Source organism: Nyctibius grandis, chromosome 4 (assembly GCF_013368605.1).
Source record: "Nyctibius grandis isolate bNycGra1 chromosome 4, bNycGra1.pri, whole genome shotgun sequence".
Classification (NCBI taxonomy): domain Eukaryota; kingdom Metazoa; phylum Chordata; class Aves; order Nyctibiiformes; family Nyctibiidae; genus Nyctibius; species Nyctibius grandis.
The window spans coordinates 28830349-28854623 of NC_090661.1; the positions used below are offsets into that span (position 1 = coordinate 28830349).

Sequence of the window (24275 nt, forward strand, 5' to 3'; positions counted from 1 at the left end):
GGAAGGGAGAAAATACATGGAAGTTATGGCAGGCAGCCTTTGTGTTCCCATGGCCCCAAACAGCCACCGCCCTGCGGGGCAGGGGCACTATAGATGGACCGCGACTGGTGTCTACGAGATTGAGGAGAGTAGTGAAATGTTGCTTATCAGTGGGGGGGGTGATTACTAAAAGTTTTCACTGCTGTGGTGGCAGGGCTCCATGTGGCAGCCTCCAGGCACACCACCAAGTGCTTTCACTCAAAAGGAATCCTGTGTCCTACGAGCAGGGAATTCCTGATTTCGAGATGCCTGCACTGAGCACAAAACCTCTCACAGCAGCGATAGCAGCGAGCACTGCAGCTGCAGCTGCAAGGTTGACTCATTCGGGTTAGCGAGACCTGGGCTAATGGTGCTCCGTGCCATGCAGCTGGCCACGCCGGAGCGCCAGGGCTACCACCGGAGGAGGCAGACTGGGTGCTCCTCAGCGTTCGGTTCCGTCGAAGCATCCTAAGCATGGGGATGCAGCAAGCACCCGGCTGGTGGGATGCTCATCCGGAGTGGGTGCCCTTGCACCTGTGTGAGCGTGACTACTTCTCTGGGCTCCCACGGGGAGGGAACCTTCGCTCCCTTCGTAAGAGGAGTGGAAGTTGGTATCAGCCCGGCTCTCCTCCCCTTCCTCTTACGCAATTCAGCATGCAGGGGAGTGACTTGATTTTTTTTTTTTTTCTCTCTCAGGGAGTTGGTTTTCACTTCCTGCACTCTCCGTGCCTTTGTCTCCGCTGGACGCAGCTGAAGGCACACCTGAGGGGTGAAGGCGTGGGGGGGACGAGGGGGAGACCCCGCACCCAGCATCTGTTTCACCCGAGACTGCCCAGGTGGGGGACTGAGAGCACATGCCTGGGGATGAGTTGCAGGGTGGGGGGACACGTGGGCCACCCTGGGGCGAGCGGGGATCCCGAACGCAGCTTCAGCCACACTCCGGGTACCTGCTTGCCCCAGGGTGGCACACACCTGGACACTGTCCCTCTTAGCTTCATCTATGTTCTCCCTTCCTTTAGGAAAGGATTAAGGTCTCAAGGAGGTGAGGATCAGAGCACCAAGATGGCCAGAGGGAGTCCGGGTCCATGGTTTGTGCTCTGGGTCTGCTTTGTGCTGGCAGTGGACTTCGGCGAAGGGCAGGAGGAAAAACCCTTTGGTGAAACGTGCCTGGAGAACTTTATGGCAGGAATGCCGGATTTGGTGCTGGATACAGACGCCTCTGTCCAGAATGGAGCCACCTTCTTGTCGTCCCCCATGGTCCATCGGAGCAGGGACTGCATGAGAGCCTGCTGTAAGGACCCCACTTGTAACCTGGCTCTCGTGGAGCAGGTCCCGGGCACGGAGGAAGACCACATCCAGGGCTGCTTTCTCATCAACTGCCTCTATGAGCAGGCTTTCGTCTGCAGGTTTGCCAGGAAGATCAGCTTTCTCAACTTCTTGAGGAAGGACGTGTACGATGCCTACCTGGCAATGCAGGATCATGGATCTAGCGGTAAGGTGCCCATAATGGATCTGTGCAAACCAGGGCTGGAAGAGCACTAAGGACCACTGGGGCCTGCTCCTCCAGCCATCAGTTGTGCAGCTGTGCTGCCAAACGGTCGGGGTAAAGCAGTGTTAAAGATGGGGTTTCTATACGCACATCTGCTGCAAACATTTTCCCTAACTTTGATCAATTCAGTTAAGATCTGTGCCTCAGCTTACCTGTTAGTAAATGGAGGAGTCATTCTTCAGCCAATTTGAAGCAGGTGGAGTGAGTGTTTACCAAATGCAGGCTGTGTTTTTGATACTTGACAAGGTAGAGAAAAAGGTATTGTTTTTCTTCTCCCTCCCCCCCGGCCTTTGAGGTTGGAAAGTGAAATCCTCTAAAAATCTTCACATCACCGTGTTTTAAAGGGCTGCATTAATCTCTTAATTGCTCAGGGGCTGGAGGCAGGACGCAATCCACTTACCTTTCATTTTGCCACAGCCTGAACCTTACGAGCAGCAGCCTGGACGGTGAGGTGTCTCAGTATCACTCTGCTTGTTGGGGCTGGTCCTTGCTGCTGGGGGGGGAGAGGGAGCAGCTTGGGGGAGCTGATTAGAAAACTACCCCTTTGGGGGTGGATTTCTCTTCCCCAGTCCCTGGTTCCCTGCTCTGAAAGATTGCACCTGGACCCAGAAAACCAGGTGGAAAACAAACTAATCTGGAGCTGGCTGCCTGCCACATGCTCTGCCGTCTTCAAAGAAATGCAGTGTGTTCAGAAATGCTGAAAACACGGCAGTTCCTCCTTTTGCCTCCTTCTTCCGTGTTTTGGAGGAAGCCTAATGAGGCTGGGACATCTCTAGCCTGGCTGGGTCTTTGGCAACCATAACCAGTTTATTATATGTTGATGCCTGGGCAGGGCTGTTAGGAGATATCTGTATGGGCAATCCTCCTCACGCCCCCTCCCAGCCCACCTGTGACGGTGAAGGAAAGGATCTGTGAAGATGACAAGGGGAGTGTCCAGGTGGGCGCATAGGCTTGAGCTTATTCACATGAGCTGAATATGTCTTTGATCTTCTACTGGGATATACCAGCCTGTAAGCCTTGTAGGTGCTGGAGGTGTGAAATGGCACCAAACCCCACACTGACCACTTTTGTCCATCCTAAGTAGCAGTGCAGGGGTTTCAGAGCAGGGCACGGCTCCTCTGGAGCAGCCCTTGGGGTGTCGCTGGTTTGAGCAGCGATGTGGCAGAAGTGGTTCTCCTGTCCTCTGTTCCTCCTAGTTGCTTCCAACCGCATTTTAGGGCCTTCTGGTAAATCTCTTATCTCACTGTTGCAGTAGTTGTCCTGTGACTCCATTCCAGGCTCAAAATCCTTTCCACGAGAGCCACAGTTAGTGAGGAACTGAAGCCCACATCTCCAGGACTGGAGGTGGCATGCCGGCAGCTGTCTGGACTCCTACATGCTTCGTTGTAGGAGGAAAAGGGAATGCATCATCTCCAGTACATCCTGATTTCACAAGATTAGATTAAAATACAATGTACTGTTGAGCAATTCAGTCTCTTCACCTCTGTGGACCAGCGCCCCATACAAGGAGACTGCAACCCCTTCCTCCCTGGGCTGGTTGCAGGGCCTGGCATCGCATGTGTGCGGGCCTCTAGAAAGTGTCCCTGGGTCACTGAGCTCTCTGTGCCACCAGCAGTGCTGTGTTTGCCACACCATGGTGCCTAGCTGGAACATCCCAGCCACCGGTACGCAGGTGCTGCCTTGCAGACCATCCCTAATGCTACTTGCACGGATGCTGGGATGGCTGTGGTGGAGCAGGAAGACCCAGGAGGGCTTATCAGTGAGAAGTGAAAAACATGCCAGAAATGCTGTTGGGATACTTTGCCTGCCGAGGCGGGCATGCCCCTCCTCGCTCACGTGGGGCTTGCGCCATGATACCGCTGCAGGTGTAGGAAGGGCTCGGTCCCTTCTACACCCCATGTTTGCACTCTCGGAGGGTGCAGGGTGCCAGGTGGTTCTCCAGCTGCAGCAACAGGCACTAGGAAGCTCGCTACTTCACGCTTGGATCAGGCTGCAATGTTCATGCTGTGCTTCGATGGGAAACACGTTTCCCTCCTCTCCTGAAATTTTCAGGCATTGTCTTTGGCTGATACCAAAAGTTTTCTGAATCACCTTGAATGACATAGGAGGGCTGGCAGGAAAAGAGATGAAGGACTATTACTATTTATTAATCCAGAGCTGAAAAGGAGTTATTTTACTGGAGAAACAGCAAATAATAACATGAGCTAAATCAGACCGTATGAGCTGGGCCCTCCTCCACACAGCAGTTCATGAGACACTTAAGAACGCAGATCTCCATTTTGGTTCAGTTCCAAACAAAAAAAAGCCAAACCAAACCCCCAAGCCCCTCCAGCAGCAATGCTGGAAGTGGGTCCGTGCAGGAGGAATGGGCCTGTCTGGGCAGGATGGCGGGCACATGGCTGCCACTGAGGGGGACAAGGGAAGGGCATGAAGGTGCGGGTGCAGGAGGCCAAATGAAGGAGCCCCTGGGCACAGAGCGTGCCCACCTGGCAGCAGAAGGAATCTCTACAGCATTTTTGCTCCCAGACCTTTGGAGGATGCCTGAAGAGGCCAGGTGAACCAAGTGTTAAAGAAGCTGTTTTCGGTGTGTCAGGTTTTCCTCCTAAATGTTCATAGACAAAAAAATCTTGGCCCAAGTTTTGCACTGGAAACAAAGCTATCTAGTCTTCCCGCCGTTCTTCTGTATCGCTGTTAAAATGTAAAGCTCTGTGGCTGCTCTGGAGCCTGGGTTATTGTCAGCCCACTGAGACTGGGCTCTAAAGGTCTGCAGGAAGCTTATATGCAGCTTTATCATCCATCCCTTTCCTTTATGTGCTGCTGTCAGGTGCCCTAGGAGCCTTTAGGGTATGCCCATGTGGCAGTCTCCAGATGTTCTCTGCAATAATGAGGATTAAAAGCATGTTTTTTTCTAATGAGTAGTGAGATATATATTTAGCAGTCCCAGTGGCTGACACTAAACAAAAAAGCCACCTATTGCAAGACCCACAGTACTACTACAGGGAACAGACCTGTTGGATTAAGAGGTTTATATCTGTTCAGGAGGAGACTAGATAATGCTTGAAAGAGAGAGCGCAGCTGGGGGCTGCTGAACAGACAAATTTAATCTTGGAGTGTTACCTGAACCTGATGGAAGTAGCTGAAAGCTGGGAGAATATTACGGGGGGAAGCGTTGCGTATGCCTGCATGTTCTTGCTCTTGCTCGAGCATCCACAGCGAGACTTGGAAACTGAACACAGGGACGGAGGCACCCTTGATCTAACCCACTGCGGCCACTCTTATGGTGTTATGACTTCAGAAAAACCTGTGGTACAGGCAACAATGAATACAGATGAAATCTAGCTTCTGCAGATCATCTGAGTATATTTTCAGTATTTTGAAGACCAAGAGCTTCTGAGTCACGTATAAACTGGTGACGATGGCTTGGCTCTGTCTCTCGCCTGTTCTGGCTAACGTACAGCCTGAAGTCTCTGATGTTGTTGTTAAAAGGCACTATCCTCTTAAATGATTCCCCTGCCTGAACTTTGGTGCGAGTTTTCTGCCTGGCTCATGCGGGAGGGGCAGGCTCACCATGCACTTCATTGGTAATAATGGAGCCCAGTGTTTAAGTAACTACCCTGAGCTTATTCTGGTCTAGGCAAACCAGTTCTGGGTGTGAAACTGGAAAATAACCTCCCTGAACCTTTGTCCGTTTCTTGAACTGAACCTTTGTGGTGGTTGTGAAATGCTTGGTGACACTCTCCTTCTGTTGGATTCAGGGCTTGTGAGTGGGAGATGGGAAGCTCTGGGGAACCCGCAGGGTTCAGGATATACCTGCTCCTGCCTCACCATGGAGAGAGATTTGCAGGTTAAAACTTCGGTGATGCATTCAAAAAGGAGATCTCCCCAAGTCTGAACCTCATCCATCTTCAGATGTTTGGTCCTGTGCTGGTTTCCATTCTGTGGGCACAGTGCAACTAAAATGAGCGGTGCTGGGATCCCGTGCGGGGCTGAGGTGGGTCTGGTTACTGGTGTCCCCTTGGCTGATGCTGCTCAGCCCTGAGCCAGCTGCTAATCCTTCAGCACCCAGCTCAGGCCAGGAGAGGGGGAATTACACATTACATTCAATTCCCACATTACAGATTCAGACTCATGTATACTGGAAGGGCCCTCGGGGCCAGCTGATCCAGCTCCCTGTTCAGAGCAAGCGATGAGCAGGTTCCACGCACTGTGAAACTACTGTTTGTCACACAGAATTTAATGAAGTGCCACATGTTGTGGCTACCTCCCATCGTGGCTTTGGAGCTACCTAAGGAGACTGGAGTAACAAACCCATCTTTACGAAAATGGCACGAAGACCCATGGGAGACTCTTTGCCTCTGCCTGCTAAAGCAAATCGGACTGGTTTCCCACACCCCGAGGAAGGATGGAAGGAGCCTGCAGCACATTGCATTAATCTGAAAATATAATCCTTTTGGTCATGCCGTATTATTGTAGAGAGGTTAAGTTGACCTGCTGTGTGCACCTCTTACAAACTGCTATAGAAACCTCTAGAAATTAATGCTGAGAGCTGCTCGACTCTGCATGAGTTGTCCAAAAACTATATGGCTTTATTATGGCTGCATTTGCTGCCCAACCAGGATGAATCCCTACAGAAAGAGCCCCTATTTCTCCTTCTCCAGGAAATTGCTCCAGGCAATTTCCCTCCTCAAGCAAAATTAACACTGTGGCAGCAGCATCTTCCTTCCTTACCTTTGCCTGTTACTATGGAGAGTTTTCTAGTGTCGATTGGCGAGATTTGAATGAACCGTCCCTGAAAGCTGTTCACTTTTGAATGACTTCCCTGGAAGCAAGGTTAGAGCAAAGCTTTAGCATTCGTAGGGAGAGCCACACTGCTGCCCACCCCTGCCCACCTGCTTTAGCAGCAGGCAGGCTCAGCTGGCTTCTGACGCTTGAAATCTCCGACGTTGGGTGTCTCATGGATGCCGGAATTCGGGTGGCCTCATTTCTGCTCCTGTCTGCTACTGGCCTGCCAAGTGGCTTTGAGCAGCAGCTTTTGCCCCAGCAAGGTCCTTCCCCTCGCAGCACCTCAGTGTCCCCAGCACCAGCCGCGCTCGCCTCATTTGTAAGCTGCTCCTGCCGCTGCGGACAATAGCGGGCTGTAAGGGCCCCTCGGTGACCACGGGAAAGCTTTCCAGCTCTTTCTAGTGGCAACCTCAAATCTTCCTGAGGTATTTTCAAGCATTGTTTTACAGTCTTGCTACTCAGGGTGTATCTGCATGAGCACTGGAATGGAGGAAATCTGGTTTTCTGTGAATTTGTGTCTCAAGGGCAAGAGCTGGTATTTGAGCTCCAAAAGACAAATCCCCAAACTGGGAGCTTTGTAAGTGCTTTCTGCTGCGGGATTCCACTGGTGCCTGCATGTTCGGATAGCAAGGTCCCTAGTGGGGTCTCTCCCCCCACCTAGATGCTTACTTTTGCAGCTCTTGTAGGAATTTAGTAACTTTTAGACTCCTGTTCCCCTATCAACTTTGGTTCAAGTTTACTCATTGTTAGAGGTGAAGCTAGACAAACCACTGACTGCATAAGCCTTAAAACTAGATGAAATTTTTTAAAAAGCAAAAAACAGGGACTGAGGCATGAATACACTGTGAGCCTTGGTTTTAAGCATTTTGGGTTTACTCTATCAAGCTTTTCTCTGGGATCATAAAGAAAAGATATTTCCCCTCATGATGTATTTATAAATGGAAGCTGAAGTTGTCATTTAATGATGTGACTCCAGGAGCATGCGTTCCACAGTAAAGAGCACGACACAGAACAGCATCATAAAGCTTTAATCTCCCTGTTAATTACAGAGTTTTAGAGTAGGAACTTTCCATAGTCAAAAGAGCATTATAGCAAAGGTGACTTTCATTTTTCAAACAGACTTTCAGAGCAAAATGAACTGAATGAAGAATCTCCCTTCTAAGAGCAGTCTGTTGATATTTAGTCTGGCTGAGTCAGCACTAGGTCATGAAGCTCAGGTGGAGAACAGCCATGTTACCACTGAAGGGTTCATATATAGTCAGCGTAGCAGAAATAATCCAAAGTCGCTGAGCTTTCAGACAACCTAAGGAGAAAAGGGAGACACTTGGAAATAAAGTCTTTCATTTCTAGTGAGAGTTCCTCCTCGGCAGTCACAGCACACATGCAAATCCTCTGACTATTCTTCCAGAGGTGAGGAGGGTCAGGGAATTTGGCTAATCAGAGATGGGATCTGGAGCGACAGCTGACTCATTGATCAGAACCGACCTTTTACTTCATGGTGCAATCCACAACCCAAAGTAACTAAATTGACCTATGGAGAAATGTTTGGCCTGCATTTTTTTTTTTTAAGTGTACATGCTTAAAAACGTCAAGGAAAAGTACGATTTGGAGTTGCTGTGAGTTAATGATGAGCCTCTGTGGTGCTGAAGAACTCATCCTTCCCTTGTCCAATCCCACCCACCTACTGGGCACCTCATGGCAGGAGGGTGGCAGGGAGCCGGCCGCACTTCTCCCTGCCAGGCTCATGGCCTTTGCCTGGCAGGAAAGGCAGGAACGTGCCTGCTTTCCAGAGCTCGTAGTGCTGTGTACAAGGTGTGTTTTTCCCCATTTGGTTTGGAAGGTGTTGCCAGCTCCAGTCGTTGTTTTGGCCTATGAATGCTCCCATGGCCCTTGGAAAGACCACTTGAAAATAAAACAAAACTCCATTTATTTGTTTTACCAACCCTGCTCAAAACCAAGAGGTGCCAGACTCACCTGGCCCTGCTTGGTGTCTTTCAGCAGTCTTTGGCCTGACTGAGACAGGACCCATCACTCTGGCACACAGTCCTGAGGAAGGAGCGGCAGGGAGGTGTGCCTCACCCAGAGGTGAGAGGACACCAGTGTGGGCATCTCTGCTTGTGACGCAGGTGTCACCTTCCTGGCCTCTTTCAGTCCAGCTGGGTCTCCTCTGCCTGTTTTGGTGGTTGGATCAAGCTCAACAATTTGAACTTGATCTCGTATTATCAATACGAGATAATTGATAATATCAATTATCAATTACCCAATACTTACACGAAAAGATGAAATAAAAGATAAAACCGGTGACATTGCAGAGAGCACACAGGCTGGTGCAATAAACCTAAGCAGAAGCCCTGCAGCTGCACAAGCTAGAAGTGGCTGACCTCTTATACAGTAAAACCTCAGTCCCATCAGCCCGGCGATGAGGGAGGTAAGCTGCAGAGCTGCAGATGGGGAGCAGGCTGCAGGGGGAACCTCAGGGGGCTGGTACGCATATGGTCTCCCCGACTCTGCAGCCAAACAGGCTGAGCACAATGCTTGAACATGTGAACAAGGGAAAACAGAAGATTCGGGGTGGATTTGTGTTAACTGATCTGGAATACATGTTGCAAAGCCCTCTATCCTACTGAATTTAGTGATGAAAGATCTAAAAAGTAGCTTGTTTTGAATGTCAGATTTGTTTGTATATATCCCTTATAGTGAAGTGAAACGGTTGAGGGCCCCAAGAACAAAGAGGATGTTGTAAATACCTTAGACATTCGACTAACCTAGTTATATAAATAAACAAAGGGAGCCTTTTTTTTTTAATTTAGATGGGTATATCTCACTTCAGACAACTGGGCCTTGAAAAGATAGTTTCTAATTAGGATGGCTGTATTTCACTTCAGACAACTTGGCCTTGGGAAAACAGAGGCACAGAAACCTAAAGATAAGGGAGTTGCAACAGCTGCCTTGAAGGACACAGCCTACGTGATCTACATGATCCCTGGACTGAGTTTGCGCAGAAGCAGGGGTCAGTCAGCGAACACAGTGAGAAAGACTAGAAGCCTTCATCTGAAGACCCCTGATGACCACCAGAGAAAATGACTGCACATGCGGAACGGACATTTACATATATTAATGAGTTCTGGGAAATCTTATGAATATGCAAATGAGTTATTGGGAATCTTATGACTATGTATAACTTTATGGTATATAATCTCTGAAAATTTGCAAAATCGGTGGAGCACTCATGGTGGATAATCCCCAGTGCTGCCCAGCGCTGCAATAAAGAATGCCTGCTTAATAACACGCTCTGGTGTTATTGAGTTTTCTTTCGGACTCCTTACCCAGCCGCACCTAGTTTCCCACTTCAGTGAGGAAAGTTAGAAAGCAAGGGGGTTTGGAGATCTCCGATTTTTGTATCAGAAGGTCCCTTCAGTAGGCGCTAGCGAGAGCTGGGACCTGAATCCAGAAACACTCAAACAGGAAATTAGGAGCAAGGCATTGACAGTGAAAGTAAGTAGCTGATGGAGTAGTTTTCCAAGGGGTTTGGGCACTAATCCTCTTCTTCAGTCACAGTCAATGTAACAGTGTAATGGTAGAGTGATTTATACCTAGCTTATAAATGACAATCGATGCCTTTACAAAAGACTCAGGTTGGACTTCAACATTGAGTCTTGGACTTGGTACAGGCACTGCCAGGTGGAGTTTTATGGCTGAGCTATGCAGGAAGCCTGTGATCAGAGACGTTCAGGCTGAAAGGAGTTACGAGTCAGGCTCAATGGTGTCATTGTTTAGGCTGTTCTTGCTGGCACAGGCAGGGATCAGTTTTCATCTCTCAGACTTACAGTCTGAAAAAGTGTTTAATGGATTGTGGAGGCTGCTAGTAAGCTAATCCATGGAATGGCACAAAAATAATGAAATCGTGAATGGCATTTTTTAAGGCACACGTGTCAGAGAGTGGGGTGGAAGATGAGGTGGAGGAGGGACATTTTCCATCCAAATCCCGTATTGTGTAGCTCTGGTTAAGTACACTAACATAGCGCTTAGAGATGGTGGTAGAAATGAGGAGAGACAGTCCCACATTCTTCAACACCCACATCAGGTCATCTCCCTAAGTGGAGGGTGGAGATTGCTCTGTGCTGTTCTGTGAGGATGTGGTCCCACGGTCAGGAGCACAATGGCTGTAGCCACAGGGACATCCTCTTACAGTGTTTCCTGTGGGCAGAAGTGGCCAGGGAGCCAACTGGCTCAAAGGCACTGCCAGAGTGGGTTGTGGAGTTACTAAATTAGTGAGGGCAGTAGTAACAGTATTGATTGCCTGTTGCTTGCTCAGGCTGCAGGAAGCACAGCTGTATAAGAGTGTTTTACTTTCAGTGGTTGAAGTCTGTATTGATTTAGCCTGGAAGAATCCCCCTCCCTTGTCTTCCTGTAATGCAGACAAGGACTGGGCCCTTCACCCTCTTACCCAAGTCTTGTTCTGCATTTCTTCTGCAGATGACCATCCTCCAATAGCCCGCACTGGCATGGACATGAGGGTGCAGCCGGGGGAGCCAGTGATGCTGAGAGGCACAGAGAGCACAGATGACCGAGGGATAGTCAGCTATGAATGGAAACAGGTCCTCGGCGACCCCTCTGTGGAGATGAAGGTAGGGAGCTGCAGAAGGAAGCAGCTTGCTGAGTGTCACCTGTGGTTTGCACTAGGTTGGGCTCTCACAACCACTGACTTAGAGGTCACCTTGTCCTTCCTGCCTCGAGCCAGTCCACCCACAAGCCTGTTCCCAAAAGCTATGGAGCACTCCTCGTGTTTGCCCCAACCCTCTCGCACACTACTGGGACGTGGTATTTCTTGGCCTCATCAGGTCTCGAGCTCCCTGCACCAGGATGCCATCTCAAAGCTTCCTGAGCAACGCCTGATCTGCCTGGGTGGGAGCACCCATGAGGGCAGCAGCTTCAGTGCAAGAGCTGCTTCTGCTCCCAAGCTCCTGTATTTCAGTGAGGGGGCTGCCCTTAGTTTTGCTCTGCTCCACTTTGGTGCTTCTCCTCCTCTGGCTCTGAATAATCCAGTCTCAAGCTCTACTTTTGTTCTCCTGGGGCTTTTCCTGGACTTTGCCTCTCTTTAGAGCATAGGTTCCTCCTATTTTATCTGAGCTGGAGCAGAAGTCATGTCTCCTGACTGGCTCCAAGATCTCTGGGAAGTGAACACTGCCTATCTTATAGATGTTAAAAGTAAATTGTGGCTTTAGAAGAGCAAATGATGACTGATAAACTTCTGCACAATGCTCTGGAAATCCTTGGAGCTCATATGGAGCTCTTGTGGCACCTTTTGGAAGAATTAGCAAACAAGTGCATCAGGCCTACTGCTGATTTTGAAGACCAGAAACGACTAGCTCTACTGGGCTGAGGGGGCTGTGGAAATCTGGAAGTGCTCCTTTCCTTTTCCTTTCTCCCTAGGCCAGGAAAAAAAAAAAAAAGAGTCCTCTAGTATTATGCTGTGTTAACTGCATTAAGATGATACATGGCAACACTGTTCTCTTGAAACTTAACCAAAAAGGCAGACAGCATGGAAATGGAGGCTCAATATTGTTAGCAAATATATGGGAAAAGCTTGTGTCAATAATACCACAGCTTTCTGTTCTGTCAAAATAATTCACTCTCTTTTAGAAACCTCTCAGCAGGCAAAGAAATAGGCACCCGTTTCCATCTCTAAAACTAAATATACTTGTCATATTAAAAATGAAAGAGTATATATTTCTAAAATACACCTACTTTATTCCCCAGGTACTAAATAAATGATTCATAATGGGTTTTACTTTTTAAAAAGTAAAATAAATCTGCAGGTATTTCAGTCCTCTCCAAAGATTTTTGTTTTCCCTCGCACCTTCACAATGTCCCAAAATATGAAATATCTAATTAAGCTTGTGGTATTCTTTCTCTCTGCTATTCCAGCTGGGTACCAGCCCATGGATTTGGGGGGATTGTATAGCACTGAGACATCTTTCATGCCAGACATCTGCTTGGGGGTTTCCAGGCAAGCTCCTTTCTTCCTAATGCAGGAACGTGGGCCTTGCATGGCTTCATTCACTCCCTCATTAGAAGTACCTTCTTCTGCATAAGCCTTTCTTTTGCATTCTCAGAAACACGAAGAAGATCAGGTAGAAATCTCCAACCTACAGGCGGGGACTTACGTCTTCCAGCTTACTGTGACGGACACTGCACAACAGCAAGACTTCACCAACATCACCATCATGGTGCTGAATTCTGAGCAGACTGAAGGTGAGCCTGAGCCCACGGATGTCTAGCTGGAGTCCCCGAGCCTGGGTGCTGCTCTGGCATTACTGGTGCTCTTCTCAGAGGGGTAGGTGGGAAAAGAGCACAGTCAAGAGACCGGACTTGCATGGCAACTTTTCCCAGTAAAAGCCTGCACCTGACCAGTAGTGGAAGGTCTGCATTCATAGCAGTCTATTTTAGGGTTTTCGCATCCTCTTGCAGAAGAGGTGGCCTGCATCCTCTCTGCATGCCATTGCCCTCTGCTGGGTGACACCAGAGTGGCTGAAGCCCAGGGTGCAGCTGAGGGTGTAAGACCCAAAAGGCCTTGTTGACTCCATGGTTTTGCTGTGAAGGCCCTAATTCCCTTAAGCCACAGGATAGATGGAGCCGTCTGCATGACATTCAGTGTCTCCCTGGCTTTATTTATATGTTTTACTTTAATGGCCTTGTTTAATGACCAAAATGTTCAGCATTACAGGTGCATTAGGAGCAAGGAGTTCTTGGACAAATGGTTGACTAGTAGCTAAGCAGGGCATTTCTCCTCCTACCACAGGTACCATAAAAATATAAGAACAGCCACGTCAGGTGACTCTAACGGTCTGTCCAAAATACAGTACACTTCATCCAATAGTGTCCAGAGGTTGATACTTTGCAAAGAGTACAAGAACATGACATACTATCAGTAAATCCCTACTATGCTTGTCTAGTCCCCAAGGAATTTGCAGCTGGGAGATTTTTTTAAGCAGAAGATGGTGTCTTTGTGTTTAATAGCCATGGATGAATCCCTTTTTGACCTCATGTAATCTTTGCACAGCAGCAACATCCTGAAGCGAGGAGTTTCACAGCTTAAATATGTGCTGTGTGGAGAAGCAGTTCCTTTTGTTTTATGGATGTGGCACCTTCTAATTGATTTTGTGACCCTGCCTTTCAGATAAGAAAATATATACCATGATTCCCTACTCACCTTCTCCATGCCACTCAAGATTTTATAAATCTTTCAGACAAGTGTCCACACTGTTGATGAACTTTGGAAGATTTTCTCCTTTGTATATGTGAAGGCAAAGCAAGCTAACCAGAGCCTTTTATGTTAACCTTCTTGACAGAACATTGTTTGACTCCCAAGAAGGTGGGTTGGTGTCGAGGATCTTTTCCACGTTGGTTTTACAACCCGAGCCTTCAGCAGTGTGAGGAGTTCATTTTCGGCGGCTGCAAGCCCAACAAGAATAACTACTTACGGGAAGAGGAGTGTAAACTTGCCTGCAAGAATGTTAGAGGTGAGTCTACTTTGAAAATCAGCCCCCTCTCTCTCATAGGATTGAGATGACCCTGTGGGCAGGTACTGCAGCTTTTTGGCTGGCAGATAGTTAGAGCACAGAGAGCTGAGGAGACCAGGCTAATTATGGATGGGGGGTCCTAGTCTTACACTGCCAACATACCTGACCCAGCTTCTGGGGCACTGCTCCCCTGGTCAGTGTCCCTGGTGTGTCTCTCACTGCAGAAACCCGCATCAAATCTTCATGTCACATCTGAAACCTAAATTCAGAGGGTAGCATTGTGCTGTGGGGAAGCCAGAAGTGCTTCACTCCCAAAACAAAATTAATCGTCTCCCTTGGCACCCTCTTAGCCAAGTCTGAGAACGACTTAGCACTACCTCAGATAAAAGGGCTGAGCCTCTGCCAGGCCCTTTGCAGTGCATAGCTTAAGGAGGAGGCAAAAGCCTTAGAAAAGAAAGACAGTTTGGGCACAGTCCTAGCTACTGGTGGGAAGTTCCCCTGTGCTCCTCCAGGCCTGCCTCACAAGAGTACTCCTCATCTGGGGTCTCTGGGTGGTGGACACTGTATTTCCCCTCCCTAACCCCCACAGGGCTTGCTCCCAGAAAATATGCACTTCTTAGGTGAGATATGAAGGCAATCTAAAGCTGATCTTGAGCTGACAAAATGATGTGGTGGTAAATTTATTTTATTTTTCCCCTTGTCTCTTTAGGTTCTGTTGGTGGGCGACAACAGCCAGGTGAGCCTCCTGTACCACTGTGTAATCCTGCTGTGAGCTCAGGCTCAGTGTCTCATGTCCATTCCTGTGGCTTTTGATTAGCACTCAGGCAGTGTGGAAAGTGAGGCACTGGAGACTAATTTCTTTACTGAGGCTTTCACTTTCATGTCATAGGATAATTCAGGTTGGGAATTACCTCTGGAGGCCATCTGGTCCAACCCACTACTCAAAGCAGGGCCAGCTTTGAGTCACATTGGGCTGCTCAGATCTGCATACAGTCCAGTTTTGTATATCTCTGATGAAGGAGATTTTAAACTTTCTCTGGACAACCTGTGCCAGTGTTTGATGACCCACATTATAATTTTTTCCCCTTATATCAAATCACTTTCCCTTGTTGCAACTTGTGTCTGTTGCTGCTCATCCCGTTACTGTGCACCTCCAAAATGAGTCTGTCTCTGTCTTTTCCATAACCTCATGCTAGGTCTTGTGCTCCAGCCCCTTGCTGAGTCTCTACTGGATTCACTCCAGTATGCCAATGTCTTTTGTGTACTGGCGAGCTCAGAACTGGGCACAGTACTCAGCACGTGGGACCACCTCCAGAGCAGAGGGGAATAACCGCTCTTCTCCATTGGCATTCTCGCAGCCCAGTGTGCAGGTTTCAGTTTGGCTTTCCTAATGTAATTCCTTATGCCTGGGCAATGTCTCTGCATTCTTCCTGGGTAGCTCATTCTTGCTTCCACCTTCTGTGTACTTTTTTGAGAGGAAGCACGGCTGTTCCCAGAGCAATGTTTCATTTATAAACAAGAAATTATTTTTTTTCTTTTTTTTGAGTCCAGGGTGGCACTGAAGAGAGCCCTTAACCAATCTGCCTTGTTTCTTGTTTGCCAGCCCTATCAGCAGCTTTCAAGTCCTTCATAAAGCATCTATACGGCAGGGAGAAAGACTGAATTTTAATGAGCTATCTGTCTGAACTGTTTCTGATGCAGTGTGCAATGGGAACTGTCAGTCCCCCTTCTTCAGATGCAAGGATGGCTGCTGCATTGATGCCTATCTGGAGTGCGATGAAACTCTCGACTGTGCTGACGGATCGGATGAGATGTATTGTGAACAATGTAAGTACTTCAAATTCTGGCTTAGACAACTTAGTATCTTCCCAGGGATGAGTGCCATGGAAGTTACAAGTGTTGATTCAATGCTTTTTGGTGCCTTCTGTTCTTATCTTCTGACCCTGCATTACCTCTTTCCACAGTATTATATTTGCAGGTTCTGTCATCTCCCATATCTCTGCTGACTGCAAGAGCTGATCTTCCTCCTGGGATATTTCCTGCCTCTTAAATACTCTTCGACTCTCTTCTCTGCACCAGTCTGTAAGACTTCAGAGCCTGACCTCCTAGGACTCCCCTTCCTATATTTTTCTCACTGAATGACCTTACCTGCTCTCCTAGAGTTGGGAGATGGGAAATGAAACCATGATTTCTCCCAGTCTGTCCAGTGTCTCAGTCCCCTTAACATCTTCACATTATGCTAATGTAACTGCACAGTGGCGAGCTGCCCAAGTCTGTAAACCCTCTTCCCTCCCTCCCTCCCTCCCTTTCTCCCTCCCCTCCCTTTCTCCCTCCCTCCCTCCCTCCCTCCCTCCCTCCCTCCCTCCCTCTTCTGACAGAATTCCCATAATCTCTTTCCTATATTGTTGCCTTTTTTGGTTTTAAGCTCTGATTCATCTTTCTTGCCCTCTCTTATATCCTACACTAGTGTTCTTTCACACTTCTTAAAACTTGGAGTGATAGCAGTTTCCTCATACTTCTTGATGGGGAAAAAAACCCTAAGAAAGCAGTCTTTGTTTTCCTTAGTGTTGTCTCTGTATTTGTGGAATAGAACTTGAGAACAGTTTCTTGTTATATTTTATTTTTCTCATGTTCCTCTCATAGCTTTGAGATATTTAGGAACCCCAAATTACACCTCCCTTTCCCTGGCTTGTGATAGCAAAGGAATGAGCAGGAAACCCTGTCTGCCCATGTCTGCACGGACAGAGGCATTTCTTTTGTATTCAACTGATGAGAGAAGTTTTAACATTAGATGTTTCTCTCGCAGATGCTCGTGAGTTCAACAGACTGCAGAAAATCAATGTCACACGTAAGCAAGGTATGTACCATCCAGAGCACCTAGGCTGACATCTACCAGCTTTTGTGGTTTTATTTCAGTCTTTTTTTTCATGGTAAAACTGCTTCCCTGTATAATTCCAAAAATGAGTGTAGCATCTGGGTAGTCCCTGTTAAAAATGAGTGAGGGCCTGTTCTCTGACCTTGAGGACAGCTGTCCATAGCAGTTTTCACTCTCCTGCCTAAACTTTTTCCACCCAAGCAGGTCTCATGCATATTGCCGGTTGGGCACAGTACCTGGCCTGTACAAAACCCTGCAGCACTTTTTTGGAAATAGTGCAAACCAAAGCAGTGTGGGGGACACAACAATGGCATAATACAAGTAATCATATGCTGTGCTCGATCCCATACCTTTGCCTTGTTTGTACTAGTGTAGACAGTGGCACTATCACTGGGCTAGAAGAGTATATCCCAGGTCAGCTGAAATGCAGCTTGCCTGTAGAGGAGACCTGAGCCAAACTGTGATTTCTGTGTGTTCAGGCTCTTCATGTTCCCTTCCACCTCCCAAGGAGGACAAGTCGTTTCTGCAGGGGATTGAATTCAAGGTCTAGTGTGACTGCACGCCCTGATGTTCCTTCTTCCTCCTTGATAGTTGGGTTTATGGGCAGGTGGCAGCTCACCTTGGCAATGCCAATTTGAGCAGCTGGCAACTGGGCAGTGGGGACCCGAGAGCCTCTGCTCTGGCCGTGGATTCTCTCTGCCATGGTGCTTGTGCTCTTCTGTTGTGAGAAGAAAATGTTGCCGCTCTGGGAATACACTGCTTGGGCTAGAGCACCTCTCCCTTGCTTTGCCAGGTCACTGTGTGGACTTACCTGATACTGGACAGTGCACCGAGAGCATCCCCCGCTGGTACTATAACCCATTCTCTGAGAAATGTGACCCCTTCACCTATGGAGGCTGTGGTGGCAACAACAACAACTTTGAAGAAGAGGAACAGTGCATGAAATCATGTTCAGGCATCACAAGTAAGCAGACATAGCGAGGGCTAGAGTTTTACTGATCAAATCACAGAATCACAGAATCAACCAGGTTGGAAGAGACCTCAGGGATCATCGAGTCCAACCATTGCCCTGACACCACCATGTCAACTAGACCATGGCACTAAGTGCCATGTCCAGTCTTTTCTTAAACACATCCAGAGATGGTGACTCCACCACCTCCCTGGGCAGCCCATTCCAATATCTAATGACCCTTTCTGAAAAGAAATTCTTCCTAATGCCCAACCTGAACCTCCCCTGGTGAAGCTTGAGGCTGTGTCCTCTTGTCCTATCGCTAGTTGCCTGGGAGAAGAGGCCGACTCCCACTCCACTACAACCTCCCTTCAGGTAGTTGTAGACTGCAATAAGGCCACCTCTGAGCCTCCTCTTCTCCAGGCTAAACAACCCCAGCTCCCTCAGCTGTTCCTCATAGGTCAGACCCTCCAGACCCTTCACCAGCTTGGTCACCCTCCTCTGGACTCGCTCCAACACCTCAACATCTTTCTTGAAGTGCGGGGCCCAGAACTGGACACAGTATTCAAGGTGCGGCCTCACCAGTGCCGAGTACAGAGGGACGATCACTTCCCTAGACCAGCTGGCTACACTATTATTCCTAATAGAGGCCAGGATGCCATTGGCCTTCTTGGCCACCTGGGCACACTGCTGGCTCATGTTTAGCCGGCTGTCGATCAGCACCCCCAGGTTTCTTTCCATCTGGCCGCTTTCTAACCACTTTTCCCCCAGCCTGTAGTGCTGCATGGGGTTGTTGTGGCCGAGCATGGGGTTGTTGCGGCTGAGAATGATGAAAAATCACTCCAGATTAAATTCTGTGGTCCCAAAGAGGCAGTGACTTGGGAGCTTTCAGTCAAAGCAGCTCTGCTGTCAAACCCTGGCCATGCCTTACAGTGATCTTGAACATGACCAATGGCTCACGGAGAACAGTGTGTATCTACAGCTTCTTTCTGCAATGCAGCCTGCATTTGTCACAGCTGGAAAACATTTTGGGTGCTGATGTTGAAAAAGGGGCAGAGGAGGATGACAAAACTAACCAGATGTATGGTATGGCCTCTCTAAAGAGAATCTAACTTTCTCGCTTGGCTCCAGTTCTCCCCAAGTAGGAGGGGAGAAATTAAGAAAATCCTGTGACACATATTAGGCAGAAGTTTTAAACAAACAAGAGGAAGAGATTTACACTGTAGAGCTCTGTATATGTTGCTGTGGAGGCCAACAGCTGAAACAGGAGGAATTGTGCCAAACTGTATCTGTTAGGAGGCAAACTGTTGCTGCTTTTCTGAAGTGCCACCCTCAGCTACACTGTGCCACCCAGCCTGCCCTGAGAGCTCAGTACCGTGGCTGTCAAGAGGGATGCTGTATGCATTCAGTCACTCCAGAGCACTGGAAATATGTTCCTCAGAAACCTGTCTTATCCCTTGTTCCTAACCTTCTTTCTAAAACCTTTTTCCCCCTTTCTGCTCCCAATTCAGAAGCAGATGCCATTGGCCAGAGATGGGAATCATTTGAGTCCCAAAGTGCTATCTTAAGTGAGTAACAGTTTTTCCTACAGATCTTGCTTGTTGTTTTTACCCTGTCCTGGAAATATTTTGTCTTTCCTTGCCTTCTCTCCCACCCCCCTTTTGAACCTGAGGGAGCAATGTGGGATTTGTGGGATGCTAGCAGTGGCAAGAGATGCTTCTGTGCATTGTGCATCTGTGGTCCAATTTCTCCTTTGTCCGTGACTCAGTGGCTCATATCAGAGGCTCCTGATTTTCCTTCCGTTAACTTTCATGAACTGTTCAACATCAAAAAATGGCAAGTAAAATTCTTCCTAAGGGCCAAGTTCACATAAGGACCACTAACTTCTGCAAGGAAGAAGGCCCAAGTGGGTATGTGAATAATGTTGTGTGGTAGACTGTGGAGAAGTCTGATGACTCTATACACCCTCTCTACAACTGCAAAGAACACCAAAGCTATTGAATTACAAGTTCTTGAAAGAATATCACATTAAGGTTGGTGTCCTTTCACCACAGAGCTGTAAGGCCTCTTTCTTCAGTAGACAACTCCTGAAATTATACAATTCTTCAACCCTAGAGATTGATTTAATCTTCAAATCCACACCAGCTCTCAAATGCATCATATTTGACTGTCTCCACTGATGATGGAGGAGTTCGGTGAGCTGTAGAAGACCAAGTGCTCACAGGAGTGCTATGAGCTCTTTCCCCACAAACTCAGCCTGTCCACCATACCTCACTCCAGCAGCGTTATCCCAACCAGGAGGTGCTTTCTGCGACCGCCCCTTGGTGGCCTCCCTGTTGACACATGAAGCAAGGCCGGTGTTGCAGAAAGGCTTGATACTCATAAAGGATGTCAAATGGCCAAGGCTGCCGAAGTCACCAAATAGCCTTTAGAGGGCGTGGTGCATCTGGGAAGTGATGGGAACCATAATTTGGGAGAGACAGGCTGGCTATACCCTGGCCATACCCTTATGTCATGCAGTTGCCTTCTTTCTTTTTTGCCCAGTTGTGCAATGACTACCCTGCTGTCAGGCCAGCTATTGCCCACCTCTTCTCTTTGCCAGCACAGCTTCTGCAGTGGCTTTTGTGCTTGCTTCTTCCTGACCGCTGATGCTGCATCAGAGCTCGTGGAGCAGCCCTTCTAACATGTTCACGTTTCCCCCGCAGGTGCCTTTGAGGTGGTGATTGCTGTGCTCCTCGGGATCTGCATCATGGTGGTCCTGGCGATCATCGGCTACTTCTTCTTGAAGAATAGGAAGAAGAACAGCCGCTGCCGTCAGCCGACCACTGCTACCAACTCAACCCTCTCCACCACCGAGGACACTGAGCATCTGTTTTACAGCAGTGCCACCAAACCAGTCTGACCTCCAGACTTTCTCTCCAGCCCAGCACTGGGACACTCCCCAGAAATTCTGGAGTTCTGTTTTAAGACACGGGCCTGTGCCTGAAGGACTCTTTCTCTTCAAAGACATTTGTAGCATCAGGCCAAGATCTAGCCATGATTTGGCAGTACTAGTGTTTGTGATTGTCTTGGCTAAATGGCTGCTCTGGAAAGTGAGGATCTAGGAGCATTTTGATGCGCTCTGATGTCTATCCCTTCCTAACCTCAAACAATCCAGTGAAACTCTGAATTACATCTTTCTTCCTGCTCAAACCCAGAGCACAACTCCGCTCAACTTACTGAAGGACCCTGGGACTGTATCTATGTAGCATTCACATTGGTGAATGCTGCAAGCTCACCAGAGCCAGCAATTTTTTGTTTGCAGTGCCACTTTCTTCCACCTGACCTCGTATTTTCCTCCATTTCCCTCAGTCCTCTGCAAGGTAGCCCTGCCTCCCAGCAGTTCTCCTGGTCATGGTGAGCCTCTCGAGGGCTATGTGATTCACATAACCATACAGACCTGTTCCAAGGGCTCTGTGACACTCTCCAGTCATTCCTGTTTTCGAGATGGAAGGAAACAGAAATACTTGCTTTAATCACTAGGCTTTGCTTTTTAACAGAAAAGAGCACCTAGATTTTGTCCTGCCTGGCTGCCATGTTACAGCCTCCTATGTACAGTACGTGTCCACCATTTTCTCTCTGTGAGTTGCCCTGGTTGCTTTTCCAGTATTCAGTCTGACCCCAAACACCTTGACAAAATATCTATTTATTCTCACATGAAAGGAAAGGAAATGTCCCTACTTCTCCTGCTGATGGTTAGGGCAGGGTGGAAGGACCCAGCTCCCTCTCAGTTGGACCTTTGCTGCAGCTTTGATTTTACTGCACTCTTGTCCGAGCACACAGCCTGACCTGAGTCCTTGACATCTCCCAGAGCACAGGAGTGGGCTGGGTACCACCAGCTGGTGTCCCTGGGCTTCCTCACTCCTGCTGGGCCATCCCTCCTGATGCAAGATGAGCCCAGCCCTGGGAGGTCCAGAGTTGGCTCATGGCAGTATGTGACATCCCCACTTTTACCTCTGGGAGCTGAGGACTTCTGTTGGGGGCAGGAGCTGCTATTTCTGAAGGGCCTGGTATGCCTTGTTGGCTGTGGGGTTGGCACCAATCCCCAAACTCCCAGTGCCTGCTGCTCTTGGAAAACTCCTGCTGTGAGGAGAGAGGAAATTGGTACGTGTGTGTTTGTGTGTGTGTGTGTGTATGTGTAAGAAGCATAAATCTATGTTTTAGTTTAAATGCTTGGACCCTTTCAAGGCTGAGGGCAGAGTGGCTCTGGAAGGCTCTGGTGAACCCATGCCCAGCTCAGGGCACAGCTCAGGTTCTCTCAAGTGCAGCTCCAGGATAGCTGCCTCGATGGGCCGACGTCTAGGCTGGAAGGGAAGAAACCGCTGCCCACAGCCTGCTGGCAATCTGACTGCACGCTTCTCCCTGTCACGGGCACCTGCCTCAGTGTCCCTGGGGCTGGTCAGATTCCTCCATGGCTTTTCATGATCTGTCTCGTATCATGACTTCCATCTCTGTTTTCCCCACAGCCTATCACGGCCTATGCAATAAACCTAACATCTTGATTTATTTTTTTTGTGCGCTCACTCTGATAATACAAGTTGCAATAAAAAGGAATTGTTTGTCTTATCTGACTTGGGAGTGGTGTCTGAGAAGCAATGACCCGCGGAGAGGGCAGGTACGGTTCCCATGCCTGCTATCTCACACCCTTTCATCTGCCCAGACTGCCGTAGCTCTGGAGAGCTCTGGACGCTGCTGGAGGGGAGGATGCAGCCTGTGTGGATAGCTGGAGGGACAGCTGAGGTGTGCAAGGAGTGAGATCATTACCCACTAAGTCACCCAGAGAGCAAGGCAGGGTGTAACGTGAAACTGGGTTCTAGCTGGTCAGACTGGTTTGGGGTTTGGGTCTGAAACCACAAGCAGACACTATTCTTCAAACAGGAGTTGCTCTGGCTGTGTCTCCAGGCTGGTGATCGCTCAGGCACTGCAATGTAAAATTAGCAAAATGTCAATTTGGCTAATAGGCAATGGATGTGTATGGGAACCAGGTGAACCTTCCCCTGCGACACTGACCTGTCAGCACTGGGCCTCCAAACACTGCTGCGCACCGGGAAGGCTTTCCCCTCTGCACTCTGCTCTGGACTGTGGGGTTTGTGCTGTCACTGCCACCTCTCTTTTCCCCCACTCCTCACCTACACCAGCTCTCTGGTCCTGCCATTTCCACCTACTTGCACTTACATTATCCCCCATGTCCCCTGAAGAGTGGCCCCAGGAGCCGCTGAGCTGTGCTCTGCTCGGTCGATGGGGTCACCGGTCCTGGCACAGTGCGGGTAATCCCTGGCGTGAGAGGGCTGTTTGAAACCAAGGCTGCTTCTCTTGTGAGTCTCCAAAGAGAGAAGGCTCTGGATATTACAGTCTCTTTCACTTAAAGCACATCTTTGTGTCTCCTGGCGTTAGACATGGCCTGGCGCAGCCTGTAGGTCTGGCCAGAGCCCTCCCCTGTGCTTTGTGGCTTGCAAAGCACTTCGTCCTTCTGCCCCAAAGGCCCGAGGGCCGTAAGAGGGGCCCGAGGGGCCAGACCCCGCTCCCGCTCTGCACCCGGTGGGCACCTCTGCGGCGAGGGGACCTGCCGCTCCCGCAGCTCCCGGGCGCGGGGGACGCGGGGGCCATGGGCAGTGCCACCACTGCGGTACAGCGCGACCCAGGGGAGCTCAGACACGCAACGGGCAGCGGGGCCAGAGCCGGGCAGCCGTGCCGTGCCGTGCCGCCGTGCCGTGCCGCCTGCGGTCCCCGCGCTGTGCCGTGTAGGCTCACTCGGGCTGCCCCGGCGGCCCCCGTGTGGGGCGGCGGGGGAAGGGCCTCGCACCGCGGGCGGCCCGGGGCCGCCAGCCTCCGCAGCCCCTCCGCGGGGCAGCTCGCCCCTCGCCAGAAGCACGGGTGTCCGCGCTCCGGCGAAATCCCAGCTCTCTAACGTGGGTGCGTTTTTCAGACGGGAACGGGCGCCCAGGTCTTGAAACTTTCTGCAAAATTAAAATCCCCCGCCCCCAAAACCCAGGCCTGAGCACTGCCTCGCTGTCACCTCATGAAGAAACGCATTTTTCGGTGAAAACTGAGCTGCCATGTTTCACCGGCTGTGCCTGACGGTGAGCAAACCCTGGCTGTTCCCCCCACTGCAGCCCGAAACAAGCGGTTATGTGAGGGTGTTGGCTGGTTTTGGGCAGAGCTGTTCCTCCTGGCTTGGAGCTCCCCAGCACGGCCCCTCCAGAGCCCATCGCCCCAGCGCAGCCGCTCTGTGGTGCAGGAGGCTCCCGGGGGTCTGGAGCTGGTCCCTTGTCCTTGCAGGGGGTGCAGGCAATGCCTTCCCCACCGAGGTGGGGGTGGTTTGCCTGGCTGACGGAGCCAGGCTCCTGCCAAGCCCTGGGAGCTGCTGCCCACTGTGCTGCTCCACCGAGGGAAATCCGCTGCCTCGTCACAAGTGTCCAGTCTGACTTGGTGGTGGCCTCCACCTCTGCAGAAGGAAGACCATCGAGCCTCTCATCCTCTTTGGGCCAGCAAAGCCTTTTACTCGCCTTTCTCTGACCATCAGGAAGAAGGGCTTGCCTG

At 49.5% G+C, this 24275-nt stretch overlaps 2 protein-coding genes across 2 annotated transcripts in view; both read left to right on the forward strand.

Moving 5' to 3' along the window:
- The window catches only part of FREY1 (Frey regulator of sperm-oocyte fusion 1), a 433428-nt gene extending 424124 nt beyond the window's left edge, over positions 1-9304 (forward strand). Inside the window, exon 4 of the mRNA XM_068397350.1 lies at positions 9235-9304. The gene's annotated coding sequence lies outside the window, so the exon portion shown is untranslated. The remainder of the gene's footprint in view (positions 1-9234) is intronic.
- On the forward strand, positions 758-22251 carry SPINT1 (serine peptidase inhibitor, Kunitz type 1). Its single transcript, XM_068397635.1, has 11 exons — positions 758-854; positions 1038-1510; positions 10826-10977; positions 12466-12604; positions 13702-13872; positions 14582-14608; positions 15574-15699; positions 16679-16729; positions 17541-17711; positions 19208-19264; positions 20402-22251. The coding sequence occupies exons 2-11, from the start codon at positions 1081-1083 to the stop codon at positions 20596-20598; spliced, it is 1521 nt and encodes a 506-aa protein (XP_068253736.1). The 5' UTR covers positions 758-854; positions 1038-1080; the 3' UTR covers positions 20599-22251.
- The last annotated feature ends 2024 nt before the right edge of the window (positions 22252-24275 follow it).